Raw genomic sequence first — 23,205 nt, forward strand, 5'->3', positions numbered from 1 at the left:
ACGCCAAGACTGTGGAAAATCAGTTATTCCGTATCCCGGATCCAATATGACGACCAAGTACGACCCTTTCTTCAGGCGGGCCGACGAGGAAAACGATTATTCTTGTTGTCGAGATTGATACTCCGTACACATACTCTTATTAGATTCGCCGTAGTATTCAGCCTACAAGTACAAGTTCCAACTATGGGAGCTCTTTTGACGTGGGAGTGAAAACGAGATGCGGATCCCTGGTTTGAAGGATATGCGGTGACAATCACCAGATATCAAAATTGCCAACAAAGAGCAATGGCATCTGCTCCGTCTGACCAACAACAGCCATCACATGAGGACCTCCCAGAATCGGTCTTCAAAAAGAGTTACAATTTTCCGCCTTTCTTCAGCCCCCAGCCCACCTCTTTAACGCGGCAGGCCCAACTTAAAAAGTGGTCTGAATTCGTCCAGCGCTATTGCCGACATTACCATCTTTTCCAACTCTCGGTCATCGACACCCTTCAGAGTCCGCTATTCTATAACGCGAGGTTGAAAAAAGGACTCAGTCTAAAAGATGCAAAGGCTGTGATAGATTACATGGCTAGCAAGGACGGTGACGAGAGAGCTGAATGGCGTGGCCCCGACAAGTCTGTGGCTTGGATTTGGTGGCGGAAACCCGAAGAGTGGGCGACCCTAATCGCGAACTGGGTGGAAGAAACTGGTCAGAAGGGCACCGTGTTGACACTTTATGAATTGGTCCAGGGTGAAACTACGGAGAAGCAGGAGTTTTATGGACTGGATCCAGAAGTGCTGCAAAAGAGCCTCAATACGCTGGTCAGGAAGGGAAGGGCGCAGGTATTTGGAACAGAGGATCAACAAGGTGTCAAGTTCTTCTGAATGGGATCCAGTCCAGGAGGACAATTCCTTCTGCCATCGCCCAAGCAACAATCACTCATTGCGTTCATCACAGACCACATTGTCATACTCGGAATCCCTACAACTCGTAGGGCTTGGTCGGTCGTATCTCCTGGGACATTGCAGTTTCCAACAGCCAGTCTGACGCCACGATTTTTGGTACTTTCCGGCTACCCTCAGCCATTTCTCTGAACCGTGACCATAGACCTTGATTTTCCTTGCCGTGGTCAGTAAGCAGATACACATCGTTGTTGACGTCGGTATCTGTCGACGTTTCGCTGTCTGCTCGTCCGGACGGAACAGTTGTGCCCTTGCGGTTCTTCCACAGCATACACCGCCCGCCATTGGCTAGCACAATGGTTTTGAACGTCTCAAAGCCCCCAGTGATATTCTCCATACAGTAAATACACCAGCCTTGCAAAAGTTGATTCGCATTCTTTTTTGCCCGCTGCCGAGACTTTTCCAGAGATACATGAAACTTCTTCTCATTGTCTTTGTCGCGGAGCTTGTACTGCTCTGGATCGAGTACTTCGTCCTTCTCGAGACAAGCATCAATAAAGTCCGTCGAGATAACCAAGGGGGCGTAAGCAAGGGCAGTCACAAATTTCTGCGTCCGAACAATGTTAGGAGCTGCAAGATGGGTAGCTTTGCTGGCGTCGGTAGTAACAAAAATCCCGAGGTTGCGAAGTTGCTTCTAAAAAACCCATTAGCGGCACGGGCATAGACGTGGATGCAGAATATACTTGCCTTGTCACGCTCTTCACCTTTGGCGTTGTTCACCCACTTCTTGTATCCAGAGATGACCAGGCGAATGCTGGGAACATCCTCGCGTTTGACCTTTTTGGCATCACTATCTTCTGACTCGTCGGCACCGTCTACTTCATCCATCGATCTTTTCCGACCCAGCTGAATACGATCAGGATCTGATTTGCGCCGTCCGCCATAGATAACGCCACCCTTGCGTTTACTCTCTTTGTTGAAGAGAAGGATATCTTCCGCTTGTGCGTGTAGTCGAGACGCTGCAATTTCCTTGGATTTGCGACTATTTGTTGTTGATGGGGTAACGTTCTCCTTCCCCGGTGCAACCAATCTGGAGGTCACTGGGGTTTGAGGCTTCCGACTAGTGAGGCCACCTTTGGAGGACTGTTCGTTCTTGGTCTTTCTCGTAGACAGCGGGTGTTTGGCCTCGACTGCATTTTGATCCGCCTGATCGGTTGGTTCGTTATCGGCGCCATCCGTCGTCTCGGAGTCATCATCGGGGAAGAAATGTTGCTCCAGGACATTGCGATCCAACTGAGTGTAGCCAACTACATCGCCGAGATTTGTGCGCTGAGGAAAGTGCGTGTATCTGCTGTCGGTTATACTTTGCATCTTCCATCGTGCGTAGCTCTCTTCTAACCAGAGATGGTTGACGATATGGACTCCCCATTCCTTTGCAGCCGCGCACTTCTCGCTATGGTCGTGGGCGGTGATGAGATGGGTATTGTCCTGCTTGAGGGTTTTGGTGCATGTTGCACCAGTGGCAGCAATCAGATTTTCCAGGTACGCTCTAGCTTCACCGGTGTAGTTTGAGAGACTTATGACCAGGCCATGAAAGCCCAAAAGTCCATCCTTGGCCACTGGATAGTGTAACATGCGTCGCATTGGGGATGTCCACTCGTCAGTCTGTATCAGGAAGTAGAGCCAGGACAGGTTTCCCACATCTTTCCCGGTCCTCGAGGCTGTCTTGTAATCCCTCCCTTCTCGATACTTGCAGATGTACATATCGGCTTGAGACACCGAGTCCGTGACTGTCCCGCCACCGGCTGTAATGAGACCATCCAGAATGCCACGAAGATATGGAGAAATACCCAAGTCGCTCGCTAGCATAACGGCCTTCTTCTTGAAAACTTTCTGCAACTTCCGCGGCGGACTGGGATTTTGTTTCAATTGGACAGGGTCGGGATGTGCAGCCCCATCCACTTGGGTCTTGCGCCTTGCGGTAGGAGCCCTGCCGGTGGCGGGTTTTGTTATCTCTGAGTCTGGAAGCATGTAGGGATCCTCGCCAATTTTTCTTCCCAACTTTAAACAATCGTCCACCCAGTGAGGTAACACGACTTTAACAGGGAGTTTCTTCTTTTCCGCAACTGTGACAGCTTCTGAATCCATAGACAAGGCGATGATATGAGTAACTTGGCTTGTGAGCTTCGTAGAGAACACGCCTCCCATGGCGAGTATTCCCCCTGCTATTGCATCAGCGTCTCCTTGCGGCAAGTCGACAACACAAGCAACAACGTCTGACATGAAGTAGCGAGGGTCAGGACTGTATTGACGTGGATTGAGAAGTCTATCCCGTGCGAGGGAATGTTGAACCCAGGTGGGTCTAACGACAGGGATCAGAGCGTCGAAGCAGGAGTTGTATTCGGGAAAGTCATAGGTGGTAGAGATAACATGGGTTATGCCTCGAAGGTCCAGACGAGCTTCTGGATAGTTGTCAATCACAACCTCACCATCGTGTAGTCTCAGCTCGGCTGCCATCTACTTTGGTTAGTGGAAATTGCCAGCCTTAACTCCTTGAATGACGTCCTAATACGTACCGACTCGGCATCTTTTTCTGAGAAGGCAGCAGTGCGAATGATCGCAAAGCTACATTGGGCGAAGAGAGCCGGCTTCTTTTCCTGACTCGCAGCCCGATCGTTATCCATGTTCGCAACGGCGGATGCGGTTGTGCCACTGAAGCTACGAAGTATGACAGCCGCTGTCCCAAAGAGAAATGCTCATGGATTAAAGATAATTCACGTTATTCAGGTGCGACCGTGGGTTAAGGTGCTCGGAGTTGGAACATCTGCATAGGTATTGAGATGTTAACAGCGCATGCGACGCGGTTGTCGAGACCGGGATAGACGCGTTTTATCTTCGTCAGACAAAAAGAAGCTCCACGCCTAGTCACGTGCAAGGCAGGCGGCTTCGTCACCCTCCGCTGCCCCTCTGCTCTTTCCAGCCAATGTGTCTATTTGTTGGACATGCCCCTCGTTATAGTATTTCAAACCGTGGAGACAACAACGCCCTGCTCTCGGGGTGTCAAAGAGATCGCACTGCGACGGGCAAATGACTGCAAATTGCCGACATCACTAGCCACCTCCACAGCCTTGGTGGGTTCCGGTTCCGAGACGTGGCAAGAACCTCGGCAATTCTCCAGCTTGCGCTCTCGAGTCCCAATGGCACGGCAGAGGGACCTGTTTTCGTCGCAGTTGAGAGCGTGCCCATATATTCCAGCGCTAGAACCTTGTTGGAGAGAATTTCTTCGACAATGGCTGGACATATCTCCTTGTTATCATAGTGCCACTGCTGGGATCCCGAAGGAAGACTTGGTCCCCTCCTTACAATGTCGTCCTTCCACGTTGTCGAACACACCATTCCCTGTCAACATATCCGAGAGTACCCCCGAGCCACAGCGGGCTCACAGGAAGATGTGTTATACTTAGCGGTAAAGCAATATATACCAAAAGACAACCCAAATCCGCAGCCTGGAGATGTCACAATCTTAGGAGCACATGCAAATGGCTTCCCCAAAGAGCTGTATGAGCCGTTGTGGGATGATATACATGCTCGGTCAAAAAGTCATGGCTTTCGTATAAGGAGTATATGGATTGCCGATGTCGCACAACAGGGACACAGCAGTGTACTGAATGAGCGATTGCTTGGAAACGACCCTTGCTGGAATGACCATCCGAGAGATTTGCTGCACCTGATCAACCTCAAGCGCGACCAGATGCCGCGGCCTATCATAGGCATCGGCCATTCAATGGGAGGAAATCACTTGTATGCTCATCCTCCTATCTCAGCCCGATGCCTACTGACTTCATCGCAGGGTCCAATTAGCATATATCCACCCCCGTCTTCTCACCACTTTAGTCCTTATCGATCCTGTGATCCAGGTATACTCCTCTGTTGCACCAAATGCGGGACCGAGCCCAGCCCGTCTTTCCACATTCCGCCGCGACGTCTGGCCTTCGCGTGAAGAAGCTGCAAGGTCATTCAAAACCAGCAAATTCTACCAAGCATGGGATCCTCGTGTCCTCGATCGATGGATAAAATACGGCCTGAGAGACATGCCCACCCTCCTCCACGCTGACGAATCAAAGAATAAGGATGGTTCTCCCAAGGTAACGCTGACAACTCCAGTTCCACAAGAAGTCTTCACTTTCCTTCGCCCGAACTATGAGGGATATGGGTATAACGGCCATCCAGTAAATCGCAAAACCCACCCAGATTTAAACCCAGCCCTGCCAACCATCTACCCGTTCTATCGCGCCGAAGGACCCAATACCTTCTTCCGCCTCGAAGAACTCCGACCTTCCGTGCTCTATATTTTTGGCGGAAAATCCGACGTGGGCACCCCAGACGCTTGCAAGGCGAAAATGGACCATACAGGCGTCGGCATTGGAGGGAGCGGAGGCGCTGCTGCAGGACGGGTGCGGAGTGTGCTCTTTGACGACCTGGGCCATCTCATTGCCATGGAGGCGGTGGACCGGACGGCACAGCATGCCTGCGACTGGATTGGAAGTGAGATGAAGGTCTGGCGTGAGGATGAGGAAGAGTACAATCGGACGTGGGGTAAGAAGAGTCTGATTGAGAAGCAGAGCCTCGATGAGCAGTGGAAGAAGATGATTGGCGGGCCGTATGAGAGGAAGCCGAAGGGTGCAAAGTTATAATTGCAGCTGTGCCCATCCGGGGTTGTTGACTCGGTCAACCGAGGGAAAATGTTGCTCCACGTTTCACCAGGCATGTCGAATCACAAGTCATCGGACTGTCCGAGATCCAATGAAGTGGGTTCCTTGGACGCTTCTCAGAAGGCAAACTATGTGGTTACCGCGGGAGGGACTGTGGCTATGGCAAATTCTTACATGTCGATGGAAGACAGGACCTGGAGGGGTACCGTTCCGCAAAGCTAGACACGGGATCGTCCTCACAAACAAGATTGGGACATACTTGGACGCTAGATCTAGAAGCTATCCGCGGTATAGAGTACTTCAGGGATATGGATAGACCCGCGGAACGAATCGACGAATCATGTTCATGTGGGCCGTGCCCAGTAGGGCAGAAGTTATATTTCTATGTATGAGTGTACATTTAATGAATATACCTGTACTTGGTACATTGTATCTTGTATATACCATAATAGATTGCCTGCTCGGGCGCAAAGTCGTAAATCATCGCACTGCATTGCGGCTTCATCAATGCACTCACTCAAATGCTCATCCTGCGCCTCATGCACTTCCTTCTCGATCTCAGGGCATGACCTTTGCCATCCTCGTCGTCACATCTGCCCGTCGCGCTCTTCGCGCTCTCCCGTGAGGGTAGGGCTTCGTGGTCCTCGCTTGCGAACAACAACATTGGCTCCATCTCGTCTTCCCGGACAGGATGCACGCCATCGTACCTCCCCTCGGGCATCCGTCCCTTCCTGTACCCCAGGCCCTCTGTCTCCTCGACAATGTCCAGATGTCGAATAATAATCCCGACATCGTCTCCGGTGCCGTCAGTAGCGCCAGGCGGGTCTCTGACGCCGTAAATCACCTTCTGATTGCCCAGGTGCTCGGCGATCTCGTCCCCGGTGAGCAGACAGCCCGTGTCCCCCAGCTTTTCGACCACGGGCCTCAACAGCCGCGCCATGCCCAGGTAGCTCGTGTCCTTGATGATGGCTTTGTTGGCGAAGGTGATCACCGCGAGGAGCACGAGGCCTTGGGCCAGCGGGATGCCGCCTAGGATCGAGCCGGCATATTGCCATTGTACCGTCAGGATCTGCGCTGGGGCTGGTCCATAGCCTGTGACGTTGAGACGCGGGCCGTCCGAGTCGATGGCCGAGATGGCTCCCGCGGTGAACTTCATGACCAGCAGCGCCATTTCATCTTCGGTGATGTTGCCCGGCGGACTCCACTGGCTGGACGCAGGGTAATTGACCATTTGGATCTGTGTCTCCGGGGCGTCCGACGTGGCGTTGTCGCTTGACTCCATCAACACCCCAGACCACCCAATCGCGCCGGCCAGGATCTGCGCTTGATCGTCGGGGATTTGGTATTGGTCGGGATTGATGTACAAGTCGATGCCGTCCACGTGGGACACGTAGGACAGGCAGCTCCAGAATCGCGGTTTGGGCACGCTGGCCGTATCGTTGTCCGCAGTCTGAAGAGCAAAGATTTGTACGCATCGAGGCCCGCAGTCGCTCGTCATATTCGACATCCAAGTCGTCGCGCCTGTTGCGACGTCGGGGATCCACCAGGTATTCTCCTCCCCGTTGGCATCGACCCATGTCACATCCCAGGCGATCGAGGCGTTGGTTGTTTGAAAGCCAGCGTAGCCACCGTACGTGACTGGGAATGACTGGCACGTCGCAGTGGTGTTTACCGTGCGTTGGGTCACGACCGTCAGCTCAAAGGCGAGCGGTGAGCGGTCGATGAACCGATACCAGTACAAGTTTCCGTCGGTGTAAATTGACTGCTGCATGCCAAAATACTGGTCAAACGAGGTCTCCCAGACGTCAAAGTCCTGACCGGTAATACCCCATTCATTGGCGACCGATGTTTCCGCGAGAACGGACGCTGCGCTTGAGTCATTGCCGGCATAGAGAGCAGTAGTTTCGGCGTTGCCGATATAAGAAACGTCGGCGACGCTGACGTTTCCGTACGTCAGGCGCACATAGTCAGAACTGACATCGATCGAGTAGGTCAACCCGAGCAAGGCTGTGAAGATCAGCACGGCGATGTTGATCAACAACCACACCACGGCGAGGATCTGCGTCTTGTTCGGCAGACAGCTTCCGCGTGTCCGCCCGGCCCAGATCAGGCGGAAGACCTTGGACTGGCTATCGCAGTTCAAGACCAGCTCGAAATCCTGAAGGGTGCGATATCCCGAGGCGAGAAAACGCCAGCGCATCATTTGCGCATAGCCTCTCAGTGAGGAAGCAAGATTGAGGCCCAAACACAACGACAAGCCGGTCACCAGGGCGTTGAAGATTTGCTTGCGCGTCGTGCTCAGGCCAGTTATCAAAGTGGAGAAGCCGTACAAGCAGCCCGCCAGCAGGGCGCAGATAATAGCAGTAACGAGCCACTGGAAAGTGCTGTTGATAAACAGCCTCCGTCGCTGCCGACGATGGTCAAAGTAGCGGACACTGGACGTTGGGGGCAAGTTGGAGCCATATTTCTCGGATAGCTCATGCTCCCACGGAGCTGCTACCTTGGGGACGTCGAAATGAGAGACGGCGAAGTCACGAATGGATGAGGCAACTTTGTATAGCGAACTGTTTGTTGTCCGACGTCCTACGATCACTTCAGTCTTTTCTGATTTCACACGGGTCCAAGCGAACTTACTGGGAGGTCGACGTGGATCAGGAACGCCGAAAGAGACACTTTCAATTGACTTGCCTGAGATTTTCTGACCATTGACTCGGACCCGTTGTTTCTTCGAGGATCTGGCTGCACCATCGTCGCTGGTGAAGGCCGGTAGAGGATTGTATGTGGAATCAGGGATGGTGTTGGAAAATTGCAGGGGCTCCTCCGAAATCGGGCTGGAAGTCAAACGAGAGCCCCCAAAGAGGTTCAAATTCGCATATCGAGAGCTGAGCATGGTGGGATCATCAGCAACAAAGGATGATCACTCTTCCATCCTGCTTGGCACTGAATAAGATGCACGGGGAAGTGAGTGTAATACTAATGAGGGAGACTGTCCATGAATGAAAGCGAGCTCTACCCAAGGGAGAGACACATGGGGAGGCGAAGGAAGATCTAGTGAAGATCTAGTGTGATCCAACGGAGCGGGAAAGGACAAAGCGAAGCAGGACAATATAAAAGGAGGCGAGCTGCAGTACTGGCCTGCTGCTGATTCTCTTACATCTTGCCACGCCACTCCAGTCGACGAGACAAAGATTTGGCTCTTGTATTCCATTAATTGGGGGCTGGATTCAAAACCGGGGGAGTCATGAAGCGTGGCACGTGTATCCATAAATCCGGGTCAAGAAGGATTGCGCCGTTGTCTGAGCTCTAACCTCGTGTAAGTGCAAGCGCGGATTACTTACCACTGTCCCACAAGCATTGAGCTTCGGACAACCAACGTCGCGCGAGGATTATCTAAGTAGGACGCATAGATTCCTTCGAGAGCCTCATGCGACACGCAGTTAAAGACGGCGGCGTATCCGGCTAATAGGAGCACGTGGAGTCAGCCGCTCCTTGATCATTTCCCTTAGATTATAGTACTGGGTAGATATCTTGAGGGGATCGACGTGGGATTCAGCTCAGACATGAACGTGAGCTCGTGGGAAGGATTTGGAGCCGAAGGATTTGGGGGCCGTGGTCTGGTTCGCAGGTTTACCAACTAGCGACTCGCAGGGTGGAGATACGGTGGACCCGACAGTATCTGGTGTGTTCTGCTCGACTGGATCAGACAAACTGGATGGCGATGGCGATAGGTTGGAGAGACAAGGTGGCGCACAAGATAGAACGAACGGTGGCGTGGATGGTAAGTAAATGATCGTGACTTGAATGCTCTTGACGGAGAAGCGTGAAGCGGCAACAAGAAGATCTCTGGCAAGTTTTGAAGCAATTGGACGTCATGCATCTTACCCAGTACTGGGTACACGGACTGGCATCGATATACCTTGTACCGAGTACCAGAGGCTAAATTCGACCTCAGTAAGCTCCCGGTGGCAGCTAGGGCGGGCAGCTTTGGACTCCGACCAAAACGAACACAGTGCTTGATGGCACCCAAAGTCTCGGGTAGACTTACTTCAAGAGATGTAACGGTATGGCTGAGCTAATGACTTTGGTGGAAAATAAAATTTTTGGTTAAGGGGTTTGGCTCAGACTACCTGGTACCCAGTAGTAAGTTAACAATTGCTCGTAGGATCACTTAACGTTCACCGAACGAAGGACGACTAAGCGCTAATTTCTTCTTTAAGCGAAAATACGAGGTATAGGTAGGTAGTGTTAGGGATTTCTCGGTAAAGTAGACAGGGTCTAGTGATAGGTGATGATAGATATCCCTGTAGTATATAGCACATGCTGTACACGACTCCAAACATACAAGAAGTGAAGAGAGGTCGCGCCTCTCCTGTGGAGAGCGCGGTAGTGATGAGACCTCGCCAAGTCGTGAAAACTCTTGGCTGGACGCCTTATTAGTCTCTCTGAGTTAGTGGATCAGTGGACACTAGTTATCGGTTGGCCCGATATTCAGCCGACTCCGTACTAGCCTCGATAGGTACTGGGCACCTTTTAAAGGTAGGTACCTGTAGGTCTCTTCTTACCACTATTATGTTAGACAGGTCCCAATCCTCTTTATTACATAGCATTTATCATGCCCTCCATTGAGTCACAGCAATAGTGCTTATCTGGTCATGTGACCAGCCAAACTCCTTAAATTCCTCACCTCGTGCTTCGCCTCCGAATCCCTTTAAGGCTAATCCTCGCCACATGTGGTGTGCGCACCTACCTCGAGGGTAGGCTTTGTTACCTTCTTCCTGGCCAGCTTACGGCCTTGGCACCTCGTGCCATACCCAGTACTTGGTAGGTATACGAGAGCCACAGCTCTCTGAGACAGAAAATGACACGCATCCAGATTCTTGATCCTGCCCCCCATACCACACCGTCCGTCCATGCAGCGCTCTAGACCATCTTATAGCCTTCCAAGACTCCTTACACTAGCTCCTAATTCCTTTGAATCCTTCGGGCATTCAAGAACAACGAAGTGAAGAGAAATGTCTTACCAAGCTAGCTATATAGATCGAGCGAAGAGCCCAAATATCCCTTCGACCTCTTTGTCTGTCGTCTTGGACTCCGCAGTGCACCAAGATGGCAATATCAAGGACTCTTCAATCTCCCCTACGCGTATAAGACATCTTGAAGCCTCTTGAAGCCTCTTGAAGCCCTTGAAGCCCTCTTTAATTGTCCGTTCTACTTTTCATCGTGGCTACCACGATTTCCATGGAATTGTGAGTTCGATAATTCTCCTGACCAATCCGTTGTCCACGATTTCCTTGTTCCAAATACCCCAGATTCCTAAACGGAAAATGATCACCAACTACGACTTGTTTACTCGATGTTGTCTGTGCCTTCTCAGCTTGACTTGGCAGTCACCTTGTTCCGCCTCTCCTTCCGGCAATTGAATTTCGTGAGGAATGAACTGGATCATGTCTCGCTTAAGACAGGATCACGCGGGTTATGAGATGCTGAATCCCAGGGGATTTGCTCCTTGTGCTTAACCAAGTCCTTGCGAAACTGTATTCATTCTGCTGAAGTCGACTCATATCTAACTATTAGCGTAATCTATCCAACCTCGCTTGCCTACCCGTGACCAACGCTTAGACATCGTGCATCCCTTCGCTGCGTATCAAGCATTCGACTCGCCCTGCTAGCGCTGTCCCAGCAACAGATCTTCACAGACAGTCCTGATCCTGCTCATGTCTATCTGTGATTTAGACAACCGGGAGCATACTGCTGCACGGTCCGTTAGAGACCGGGAGAGTATTCCGAATCCATGGATTGCTTGTTATCTGAGCAGTTGCCTTCTTGTCAAACGGATGGTTCGGGAAGGACGTTTACCTAATCCTCACATTTTCCCCGACATATTCCGCGGGCACATTCATTAAGCCACCAGGATTCCATTCTTACGACGTAGAGCCGCTACGGTCGCGATCCAGTCCCTTCTTCATTTCCTACTCTTCACTCTTGACTTTCAAAGTTGCGACAAGCGCACGTTATCCTTCTGTTTGATCTGAGTAAGGATCGCCCTGGTGGACTGCGCGTTTTTGCTCACAGACACGATCAGCATATAGTCTCGCGTGAGTTGCGCGCTGCTCGAAGCATGGTCGAGAGTCATTATATAGAGTGCCCGGATGCGCCCGTCTGTCGTGGAAACATCGACTTTCATCGTAGAACACATGCCGCAAACACATCTCAAATGTGTTGAGGGCTTCTTCCGCGCTTTCCCTTCTTGGAAGAAGTCAGGGTTCTATTAGGTGGGCGCGGATTTTGTTGACGAGTCTTGGTAGGTCTATCTGCAGCCTTGCGGTCGTCACGACACGCGACCCGTATATAGCGAACTAGGAAATCCCATCGATCCTAATCAAGTCCGATCATAGCCACGTGTGGACGATGGGTATGCATGGATAAGACAACCAGAGAGGGAGCACTTGTTCACAAAACCTTGGAGTAAGCATTCGGTCGACGCAGACATGGGGGTTCGTTCAGAGGTGGGTGCCTCGATTGGAGCTGTACCACATTTAGAGTTTCTATAAGTCCAACACCGGGATCTTGTGCACAAGCGCGTAAATCACCTGTACCAACTGCACAAAGTTAGCACTTAAACGAGGTCCGAATATAGCGTGCGAGATGATCCACTTCAATCATCAGTCTCACCGCTAAAGTGTCTCGGCTGGAAGGAGAGCCCTTCGGAATGGGACTCCCGAGACCACGCACCTCCTTTCTATTCCTCAACTGTAAAATCAGATGAATGGAACATCAGTGAGGCTATCATCGTGTTTTTAGCATCTGTTGCGAAGATAAGGGCATATAGCGTGTTGGGTAGGTAACCAAGCCGCGACCAGTTAACTCCAACCTCGCCTTAGCCCATGGTTTTAAGGGCGCCAACGATAACCATCTCCCACAGCAACCTGGAGTCCCTAATTCGATGCCACAGGAAAGGTCATAAGCTATGGGACCCGCCCTTCGAGACAGATGGCTGATTTCAATTCTCAAACATTTGTGCCGTCTTCCAATTCTGGGGACAACGACATGGACTTCCCAATGTCATTTAATGATAATATAAGCTCGGCTGTCGAACTTACCAGCAGGGACTGGCCGTCACTTCCATCTGACCACATCGGGAGAGTTGATGAGGCGATAAATGACCAAGAATTTGCTGGGGATGACTCACTCTGGTGGTAGAGGCCCACTAGAGCAAATCACTAGGAGCAACTACAACCCGGTGTAGTGGGAGGGCAGCCAGGCATTTAGCCATGTCAATATATGTTGACGTCGATTGGTGTGTGCGCTGACACAATCTGTGCAATTACAGCGTCCCTCCCTCGAATAAGAGGCATTTCCCAGGTGGCCCAACCATTGCACATGACCCTCGAGATATATGTGCCACCCAGAGATAGATGATTTACAAAGCAGAAACATGATCCCGGAGAACAGATTCTGTGAGGACTTCGAAAAGCCGGGCTGTAAAACTCTCCCACGCCAGGTTAGACGCATCTGTCTACCTGTATTTCGTTTACTAGATGAGTGATGCTGGGCTTGTGCACTGGTTGTCGTTGAAAGTCCAACGTCAAAGGGGTGATTCTAGTATTTCTCATTTGTTCTCCACCGGCAACTTGTGTGTTTCCTCTCGCCAATGTCAATGTGGCTCGGTTGTTCAGGAGCGTCCTGACGCCCGTGCGCACTCTGGGCGGGCCTTTCTTAATTGCAGAAATTGCACACGAAGAAAGACGGTGCCGGGTTACCATCGGGTTGGGCATAGCACCCTTCATATCCAAAAGCCACCGTCGTTCCGGGCCCTTGGCAAGGGGGCTGAAAGCTGTAGTAAGTGTTTACGATATCTCCAGTAACGTAGCTGGGAATGAAAAAACCAATGGCCACCGATGCTGAGAGTGTATTTTTGCAACAGACATTAGTGTCCGCGTTGCGGATGGTGGAAGAACTCTCGCCACAGCTGCTTATCTATAGAATGTATAAAAAGAGGAAGGGCGTTTCTCAAGCTCGTCTTAGTCTTCGTCGCGGCGGGCTGGGGCGCTGAGGTTAGTGATGTCGCGCCGGTGGGCCGGAATTGTTCCTTCGTCGTTAGATATAGCCCATCTGGTTGCATTCCCGCTGCATTCCCGCCGCTTGGTGGCATCGCTGGATGATGGGCAGGCCAAATTCGGTCCGGAAATGTGGCTCTATACTCCTTTACAGGCGAAGCAGTCATAGCATTCAGTAGCTTGGAGCATTGATCAGCACAGAAAGCGCGATGCAATACCTTCACCTTACATATGGCTTGTCAACGAGATCATGGGGATCCATGGTTGGGCTACAGTATCCGATACGGGAATACCCACTACCCACTGCGGTGACCGTGTGAGGATTGAAAAGTATGTCAAAAGTCTGAGACGTATTGTGCCGATGTGACAGAATGATTTTATATGGGTTTGACTTGGATGATAAAACGGTGAAGACGCTCGAATTCCAGGTAGAAACTTTAACTGACTTTATTACCCTCTCCAGAGACAGTGGTGGTAATACGCCTCAGTGCTCTATAATGAAATAACCGGTTCAGTCTAGAGTTTACTATTTTAGCTATAGCTCAGCTTATAATAGTGAGATATATAGCTGTATGTAACGAGATATAGGTCGATTGACTATGGAATTGTGGAATGACTATCCTATCAATAAGCACCACGACCTACGCAATAACGAGTTAAGAATCGTCTTAGGGATGATAACCATAGTGTAACAGAGCACTTCAGGGTTCGGCATGCACGTGCAACAACGCACAGAGGCCTGTCCAGCAGATCGGGAATCGAGAACGCTTTTCTGGTTGATGCTGACAAGACAAACACCACCCAGAAGGGCAGCGACTAGGGCTACGAACACCTAGCACAGCGGAGGCATCGGGGAACAGGACAGGGCTGATAAAGCACTTAGGAATTAGGTAGACTGTGCCAAAAGAGCGAATTCATGATCCTCTTTTAAACTGTCCAAAAAATTGGCCCTCTGATAGCACTGTCAACTGTCCTTCTCCCAGCGATCTAATTAGGTTTGACATGTGACCTGACAGACCTCTGCCTTGCCAGTCCACCGCCAGCCCAGCACAGCCACGCCGCCTTGTTACAGTACATTCGATCATCTCTAGCGGTGAGGGCATAGAACAACTGTTTTCCTTCAAATCAACGATTTGCAGTACGGCTTATAGCGCCGCGTCCTTCCAATGCCGTGTTTATCGAGGGTATGATAGCTCAATGGTCTGCGACGAATCCGGAAATAACACGAGGATGTATGGAACAAGAACATTTAAAAACTGGGGCTTGTTGGGCCAGCGAGGTCGACAAGATCATAAAATGCTGCATATCCAAACAGTGCACAACATCTGTCAAAGATCTAAGAGGATTAACGCCCATATCTCAGCCAAACTATGTGAACATACTATCGAGCTTAAGGCAGGCCGCACTCTTCGGTACCTGCTTCGACAAAACCCTTTTACAGCCCTTGCGTAGATTTCACAGTCCCAGAGCTCTGACCCAAGAGAGAAGATCTATAATTGTCACAGTATGGTCAAAGATTGGAGAATCTAGGAGATTGAATCAAAGACCGAAGAGTCTATTCGGGATGTCTACATTAATACTCTCGTTCGAATCGTCCAGTATGACACAATTTTAGAGCTGCTATCAAGCGTTCGCTACGACAAGCGAATCGATCTTCCCAGCCGACTCCCTAACTGGTCCGTGTTCGATTTTCACCGCTATGGAGTCAATAACTATTTCCGCTGTCATGGGCCCTTGAATGCAGATCTCTTCTAGGCCGACTCCACTCAGCGCTCCCAAATGTCGAACTCTAGGCGAATTATATATGGCCGCTTACACAGGATTCCTTCACAAGCTTTGTTGACTTTCTTGTCGAAGACTGTGTGCCTAGATATTAGTGACGCGACCGACAACCGATGCGACAATCACACAATTAGATCGAAATTTTAACACATTGAAAGCATGGCGAGTCAAGGTCGTAATTATCTTTATTTCCTGGATGGTCTAAGGATCCTTTCTGAAAGGCATTAACAGCTCGTGTCACTTGTCTTGGAACAGAAGCTGACGCAGATTCGAGCATGGCTTCGACGCGTATCTCGACCTTCACGACGCGAAGATTGCTGAGGCTCGAAGCGAGCTCATTCAGCTAGACCCTAGAAAGGTTCCATACACTCATTCGGCTTCGGAGTTCCTCTTTGAGCTCATCTGGGCTCCTATGAAGCAAGGAGGTCAGCCCTGGGCGTAATGGTCCAAAGACGAAGCTTTTCTCCGCTGATGCACCAAATATCAGTAAGGATCGCGGCTTAGCATGGTCGCGAAAACAGGTAGGAGGAAGATGAGAACCCATTCCTAGGTTTTCGCACGCTCCAGGTGAGTTGCACACTTCTTCAGGGCCGCTTCTAGTTCGAAATGAGCAGGCCGCTCCTTTGGCGACTCATGCATCTTCATTCTCTGTCTCACGAAATCAAGAGGCGTGGAGCCTGCACGGTTCTTGATGCTGGCTGTCGCTCCTGCGGCTAGCAATGCGAACACACCCGGATAATCTCCAGAATACGCTGCCAAATGGAGCGCCGTATTGCCCAGGGCGGCGTCAACGGCATCCAGGATACCGTGGTTGTGAATTTGAGGGAACCGTGGCCAGCTCTCACTGGCTTCGTCGAAATCTGCGGAGAGCAAAAATGCCAGCATCGAGGACTGGCGTGATCCATTTTGCACCGCAATGTGCAAAATAGTCCCTCCGTCGTGTTCACCTTCACGAATATTCATGTCTGCATCTGGAAGCATCAACAGCGACACCAACGCTTTATTGCCTAGAGCGACGGCTGTTGCAAGAGCAGTACGGCCCTCCCGGTCTCGAAAGTTGATTTGGGAATTTCGCGACAGAAGGTAGGTGGTCATGCTGACGTCCCCAGCGATAACTGCCTCATGAAGTACAGTCAGTCCTTCGTCATTATAAGTGCGAAGAAGGGACTCCGACTCCGAGGCGAAATAGCTGATGATTAATTTGGCTGCGGCCAATGCACCTGTGGACGCAGCGACATGCAAGGCATATGAGCTTTCTTCCGTGTACAGGCTGTTGTCTCCACCTGAAATTGGCTGACCGGGGCCAGAAACGTGTTGGAGAACGAGTTCAACCTTCGAGGCGTTGGCTTCATCAGACCCGCAACTGAGAACAGCAATTGATAAAGCATTGGGAGGAAGTATGGCGCCGCAATCAAGGAACGCCTCGATGACATAAGTGTCTTCCCCGCTTTCCTGGAGGGCATACTCAAAGGCTGTTAGACCGGCCTCGTTCGATTCATCGAGAGACAGGTTTTTCCTTTCGGCTGCAGCAATGAACACACGAATGGTATCTCGGACGGCATCCTTGTACCGAGCACCGTGTAACAGCCACCTGCCATTTGTGAGCGGTCATTCTTACGGGAGAAGCCTCTGGAGGAATATACCGGGACAGAGGCGGAACATGAGATCCAACATGGTGCATGGCCCAGGTGCCACTTGATGAGCCTGACTCTGAAACACTCCTGAGGTTAGCTCCGTGATCTAAAAGCAGCTCTGCTATCTCCGCCAGGTGCAATTGGGCTGCCAGCTCAAGGGCTGTGTCCGAGTCATGGAAAGGCCGAATCTCAGTGTCTGCACCTAGACGTAGTAATGTCTGCACAGCCGACTTGTTGCCGAGTGTAACAGCTGCGTGCAATGGTGTCCCACTGATGCGGTGAGAGAAGAAGACGTCAACAGTTGAATCGAACCGACCCATGGAAGCGTTCACATCTGCCCCTGCATCAACCAGCATGTTAGCAATAGCGTCAACGTCTGGACCACTGAATGCTACGACATGTTGTGTCTCCAACTTTTCGATCTGTGTGTCAGAGTTGTTGCCACCATCCGAGTTCCGTTCTTGACTTCCAAACATGGATAAGTAGTGTAGCGGCGTGACTCCTTTAAAGTTGCTCACTGCCACGTTGACTCCTCGTCTAATCAGGTAATCTGTCATTTGTGAATCGCCGTGCCGCATGGCGAGATGAAGAAGGGTATCACCGTCATCATTGACTGCGTTGAGTGACCACCCGTGGCTGATAAGCTGCTTGGCTATTTTGAACATTCCGCAAAAGACGACATGGTGGAGGGCAGGACTGTGTATAAGTGTTCCGTCCTCGCATTTGAGCTCCACTTCTGGAACTTGTGGTGATGAGGAGACCGCAGTTTGTTCAAGCGCAGGGACCAACTTCCTATCGTCAAGTCCTCCATACCATTCACCTCGGTACCTCAATAGTGCTCCTTGAGAGGCAAACCCCATACCTCGCTCAAACATACGTATTTTCATCCAGAAGTAGTCGGCTGGCTCTGTGTCCACCCTGGATTCGAAATCCCTGTCAAAAATCGCAGATAGAAGAAACACACTCCAGCGAAGATCTGTATCGGAGTCGCTAGTGGATTCAGAGTCGCCCTCTAAGCTTCCTGCGTCTTGTATAGGTTCATCCAGAGCTTCGATAGAATCTGTACCATAATCGGCTTCTTCATGATTCATGTCATTTGCGAGGTCTTCTATATCGGCGTCCGAGTCGTCTGAAGTAGCTCCTTCAGCATATGAGAAAGAGCGTACGATATCTTCCAGATCATCCTGGTCAATAAGCTTTCCATGAGATTGAAAAACCCTTGGACAGATTAGCTGGGCGACGTTATCGCCAAAGGCGGCGGACAACTGGATGTAGTGTAGGACCTTTTCATAGTCTTTTTCACACCCTAGGCCAACAGCATAGTGAGAACTGAGTTGCAGGGCTGCTTTGCCCCTTTGATAGACTGATCCTTGCCGGTCGTTCACTTTGTCCAACAGTTGCTGGACTAAGTCGCACTGTAGAGCCCAGGGGATGTGATCAACATTCTCCTAATTTGAAATTTTAGAAGGGTCAGATATTTCTGATTTTTGAGCAGACTGACTTTGGAGGGGATGCTGCCAAGGTGGAATGGCTGCCACAAACAGGTCTGATCGTGATCTTTAACACTGTGTATCTCATTCAGCTGGTTTTGCTAGCAAGGAGAGTCTCAGCATATTATACCTGTTCTCGCTCGGGTGCCCAGAAAGAATTTTCCACACTTTGCTCATTGCTGCATATTCCTTGCGATAGACATTTTCTCGGTCGATAGGCAGAATGGGGGAATGGTCAATCTCCACATCTCTCACGCAAAAATCAAAAACTTCTATTAACACTGAAGGTTTCAAGCAGTCACTGGTGTTAGAAATGACTTCCAGGTCCCACTGAAATTGCTGTCGAAACCCCTCAGTCCCCAAACTGTCCAGACACTCCACTTTGTCTTCTCGGTCCGGGTGCACGAGACGCAAGTAGTACGGTTCTCCCGCGCAAATTGACCACAGCACCAAACCGAAGGAATAGATCTCGACAGCGGGCATTAGATGGAACGGGACCTTGCCGGAATACTTTCGTAAATAACCAGGGACAAAGAGGGGTGTGCCTCTGTATATGGGGGACGAAATGCCATCATCAATATCATCATATATAGTATCCTCGACAATAGCGCTTCCGAAATCTGCAAGCTTAGCCATCAAAGAACATCCAGCGGATGAGTGCATTGAGAAGAGAAGAATATTGTCAGGTTTGACGTCGCCATGTATTACCCTGCATCTGTGAAGAATCTCCAAACCCGAGCAGATGTCGAGCATCAAATTCTGTCGCTCGAGCCAATTCTGGTGAGACATCGAGCAGGAAGCACTTGAAAGATATTCAGCCAGCGATCCATGGTCTGCATGTTCCAAGACGAGCGAGACGGAAGGTCCAAAGGCTGTGGGGTCTTCGGATTCTAGGAAGCCTAGCGTTCGGACAATATTGTCGTGTTTCAGGAAAGGTGGATAGACCGAAACCTTTAGCTCCTGGAGCACGGCTCCGTCGTAGAGTTCGCCTGAATCTTGTTTTGTGCGCAGTTGTTTGACCACCACCAAATCCCCGCTCTTTGTATCTTTGCACTCGTCTACCTGAAATGATGTCCCCAAACCCAGAGGCTTGATTTTGATCAACTGATCTTGTTGGTACACTGGTAACCGACTAGTGGCTGCGAGGAAGGCCGCGACGTGTCTAGATGGTCGTCCTGACGACTTCGAAGTTGAATGGGCCCCTGCATCCAGCCAGAAGGGAAAGGCGGCTTCTAGTTTAGCCTCCATCAGCGCATTGCCAATGCCACCTACGCGCTTGGGTGAGAACAGCAGTGCTTCGAAAGAGCAGACGAATCATATAACTGACGAGCGCGAAAGTGCATTTGGAGAGAGAAAGGCGAGACTCAACCGTAGCTGCGAGCTGAAGAAGCTGAATTGATGCCTAGTTGCACGTGCCTACTTTTGGTTAGACCGGTTTCCACGCAGCCTTAACATCATCTGACTGAGAATGATGTCTCGATGTTTCCTTTTTCTCTCCTTGGTCAATCGAGACCCGGCTTTTCGTCATGAATACTGACCATCTAAGGCGGGAGCTACAAAGTGATCTTTCGGCGTCTTTTCCGAAACAGGGTTTCCCTTATCAAAATGTGGCGGCGCTGGTTCTCTATTGGACTGAAGATGATTTCCTGCCTCCTTGCAAAGATGAAGCCCGAGAAGTGAAGGATCTTTTCTCCACCGGGCTCGGTTATGACACTGTTGTCTTTCCTATACCATCGACGAATTCACGAAATGCATTGGAGAAGGCTGTGGTCGACTTCAAGTATGCATACGATCTGGGCTCCAACCTCATGATTGTGTATTACTCTGGCCATGGCGACCCCGACGACAAGAGAGGGAAGGCAGTTTGGGCGGCGTAAGAGGTACCTCCACCTTTGAAATTTCCTCTTTTAATCCCTCGCCTTTATAGGAAGGCCGTGGGTGAGCCCACAATTGACTGGTTCGAAGTCCAACCTCATCTGGAGAACGCAAGCGCCGATGTACTCTTTATTTTCGACTGCTGTCATGCATCGCAGGCCGCAAAGAATCGAAGAAAGGGCTCATTAGAACTTCTCGCAGCTTCATCGGCGGGAGGACAGACACCTTGCCCTGGGAAATATTCATTTACGCGCTATCTTGTGGACGAACTTCAGAAAGCACTTGTTGAGAAGAACGGTCTGCAGGTAGATGAGCTGCACGCGAGGATAAACAGGAGAGTTATGCAGACAACCAGAGTTACACCGGTTCATTTTACTCTCCGCCCTGATCCGGCACCAAGCATTCTCCTACGACCTCATTCCAGGTCCCCGAGCACAGCATCACCCCTCAGTGCCTTTACAATTACAGTCTCGGTTCTAGAACCTCCAAGCCGTCATAGTATCCATAAACTAGGCGATTGGATAAAACGGACAGCTCCCAACAGTATTTCTGGCGTCAGAGTGGATCGTGTTGTCGACTTATCTGGCAGTCTCCGTGATTTCCTTCTCGATGACGGCAAGGCTGGCATAAGTGGAAGATTTATCGACTCACTGGGACCGAAAGATAAAGGACTATTGCTAACAGATCTCAACAAGCTCAGTCAGAACATTGTTGATGCCAGGATATCCGACACAATTCAAGTGGCAGGATCGGGGATTACTACATCAACTCCCGAACCTAATACGGCTACTGATGGTAGTACATCGCTAGGATCATCCATCTTCCAAAAATTTGAAATGACTGCCCAAAAGCTCTTTCAGAATGTCTGGAATGTAACATCAAAGCACCCCACCTTTCAGGGAGAAGACTTGAAAACACTTCAGCAAAACGAAGTTGCGCAACAAGCAGGGCTGACTACCACGATAGGCCTGAGCTTGCTTGCTCGAGATGACGAGCAAGTGGCTGATCCTGAACCAAAATTTATACCCTGCGAAGACTTTATTCACAAACGGTTGCTCGGAGACAACGATCGCTTTTCGTTGGCCACTAAAAATGATCAGTTGGTCATAGTTGAGATCGTGAGGTATCTACCAGGAGAAGACGGGTCTCCCCCCCCGTCAATGAAGGCACAGTTTCCGAAGACGTCGTCTTTTCTGTCAAGACCAAAGCCTGAATATTTCAAAATCCCTCGCTGCATTGGGTATACCCAGGACAAATCTGAAGGGTGGTATGGCCTAGCATTTAGCATTCCTGAAGGGAGCTCTACCCATTCGACGCTTGAAGGTCAATTCAGTCAGAGTCCGAGAGTCCCGTTGGAAATTAGGTACAGACTCGCTCACAGGATAGCTCTTTCAGTATACGGGTTACACAGCGTTGGATGGATTCACAAAGGCATACGCGGCGAGAATATCTTATTCTTCCACAAGTCAAAGAACAATGACAAGACGTCAGCACTCGATCAACCATGGTTATTTGGTTTCGAATACGCACGTGAGACCGGACAATCTTCCAGTCAGCAACCCGAATTTAGGATGAACAGATTGTTATACCTGCCGCCTTCGAGATGGGGAGCGCCGTCGGCAAAATTTGGGCCCGAGCATGACATTTATTCCTTGGTAAGTCAAAGGTTTCTCTGCCCTCAACGACCTGTTATCGGACTTACGGTAGACAAGGGGGTTCTACTTCTCGAAATTGGGTTCTGGGTGAATGCAGAGAAGTTACCAGGAACGAGTATGAAGCATATTCGGAAGGCAGAAGATGCGCAAGCTCAGTTCATCAAGAGTGCTGGGAAAGATCTCAGTCACATCATGGGAACAAAGTTTGCAGGAGCAGTTTCAACATGCTTGAAGGGCCATGTCGGCGAGCGACGACTGGACTTTCGCAAGGATATAATCGATATTCTGGAGGGTTTGGCATTGCCTGAGTAGAAAACAACGACCATTATTAGCCAGAATCCGAATATCGTGTGCGACGTGCTCGGAAACAAGCCATCTACCCCGTTTGGATTGTCTCCTGCTGAAACGATTCTCTTTTATGATTGGTTGCTGAAATTAGCGAAGCTTACCAGGGCGATGCAGAGCAGCTGAGCCTGAAGCTGAGGCTGAGACTACCTCTTCATGTTGCACGTGCTAGATCCGGCATGCGGAAAGGAGCGGAGAGGTAACATTGCTTGTCTCGCTTGCCGCTTTTCCTTTTTCTCGATATTACTATTATCCTAGGATCACTATCATCACAGTAAACGTCTAGCGAACGACTCCCTCAAGCAAGCAGCCGTCAAGCCCCCTAAAAACACTGACCATGGATGAAAAGGACGAAGAGAAACCGACGAACTCGATGAATGACCAAGAAATGCTACGTAGCGAAGACTGGAAAGCCCGAGTCACTCGACGAGCAGATCCAGCCGAGGTAGGCATTGTCGAAGTTGTCATGTGTCTGTTGCGCTGACCCTGTTGACCTGCAGTGGCCTACAGAGTCCTTATTTCAAAATGGGGAGCAGGTCTGGGTTGCTCCACCCGGATCCAGAGGAGTGAGGGGCCCATTCAAAATTGTTGGCGTCCTTGGAAACGAGCAATATCGAGTTCGCGACGAGCGACTGGGCACTGAGGAGCAAGTTCCCGGTGCCAACATGAAGAGGCGACCTTAGAGCTTACATAACAGGATCCGGCCACCAGGCATCCTCTTATGCTGTGGCGAGATGGAAAGGCAGCCGAAATATTCGACCTGTATCTAT

The 23,205-nt window shown here is 50.5% G+C and overlaps 7 protein-coding genes across 7 annotated transcripts; 4 read left to right on the forward strand and 3 right to left on the reverse strand.

The window, feature by feature from the left end:
* Positions 1-285: 285 nt before the first annotated feature.
* Positions 286-867, forward strand: Z519_03649 (uncharacterized protein; the record flags this gene model as incomplete). The annotated part of the gene is made up of 1 exon (XM_016761398.1): positions 286-867. One exon carries the CDS (start codon positions 286-288, stop codon positions 865-867), a length of 582 nt encoding a protein of 193 aa, XP_016621736.1.
* A 97-nt stretch (positions 868-964) lies between these two features.
* On the reverse strand, positions 965-3,569 carry Z519_03650 (uncharacterized protein; the record flags this gene model as incomplete). The annotated part of the gene is made up of 3 exons (XM_016761399.1): positions 965-1,579; positions 1,612-3,402; positions 3,462-3,569. The coding sequence occupies 3 exons, from the start codon at positions 3,567-3,569 to the stop codon at positions 965-967; spliced, it is 2,514 nt and encodes an 837-aa protein (XP_016621737.1).
* A 680-nt stretch (positions 3,570-4,249) lies between these two features.
* Positions 4,250-5,579, forward strand: Z519_03651 (uncharacterized protein; the record flags this gene model as incomplete). Its single annotated transcript, XM_016761400.1, has 2 exons — positions 4,250-4,686; positions 4,736-5,579. The coding sequence occupies 2 exons, from the start codon at positions 4,250-4,252 to the stop codon at positions 5,577-5,579; spliced, it is 1,281 nt and encodes a 426-aa protein (XP_016621738.1).
* Positions 5,580-6,114: 535 nt separating this feature from the next.
* Positions 6,115-8,487, reverse strand: Z519_03652 (uncharacterized protein; the record flags this gene model as incomplete). Its single annotated transcript, XM_016761401.1, has 1 exon — positions 6,115-8,487. The coding sequence occupies one exon, from the start codon at positions 8,485-8,487 to the stop codon at positions 6,115-6,117; it is 2,373 nt and encodes a 790-aa protein (XP_016621739.1).
* A 7,495-nt stretch (positions 8,488-15,982) lies between these two features.
* On the reverse strand, positions 15,983-19,808 carry Z519_03653 (uncharacterized protein; the record flags this gene model as incomplete). The annotated part of the gene is made up of 4 exons (XM_016761402.1): positions 15,983-17,027; positions 17,080-18,518; positions 18,572-18,635; positions 18,691-19,808. The coding sequence occupies 4 exons, from the start codon at positions 19,806-19,808 to the stop codon at positions 15,983-15,985; spliced, it is 3,666 nt and encodes a 1,221-aa protein (XP_016621740.1).
* A 278-nt stretch (positions 19,809-20,086) lies between these two features.
* Z519_03654 (uncharacterized protein) lies at positions 20,087-22,402 on the forward strand (the record flags this gene model as incomplete). Its single annotated transcript, XM_016761403.1, has 2 exons — positions 20,087-20,433; positions 20,488-22,402. 2 exons carry the CDS (start codon positions 20,087-20,089, stop codon positions 22,400-22,402), a joined length of 2,262 nt encoding a protein of 753 aa, XP_016621741.1.
* Positions 22,403-22,772: 370 nt separating this feature from the next.
* Positions 22,773-23,118, forward strand: Z519_03655 (uncharacterized protein; the record flags this gene model as incomplete). Its single annotated transcript, XM_016761404.1, has 2 exons — positions 22,773-22,880; positions 22,936-23,118. The coding sequence occupies 2 exons, from the start codon at positions 22,773-22,775 to the stop codon at positions 23,116-23,118; spliced, it is 291 nt and encodes a 96-aa protein (XP_016621742.1).
* Positions 23,119-23,205: the final 87 nt, after the last annotated feature.

This window comes from Cladophialophora bantiana (genome assembly GCF_000835475.1).
Source record: "Cladophialophora bantiana CBS 173.52 unplaced genomic scaffold supercont1.5, whole genome shotgun sequence".
NCBI classification, from domain to species: domain Eukaryota; kingdom Fungi; phylum Ascomycota; class Eurotiomycetes; order Chaetothyriales; family Herpotrichiellaceae; genus Cladophialophora; species Cladophialophora bantiana.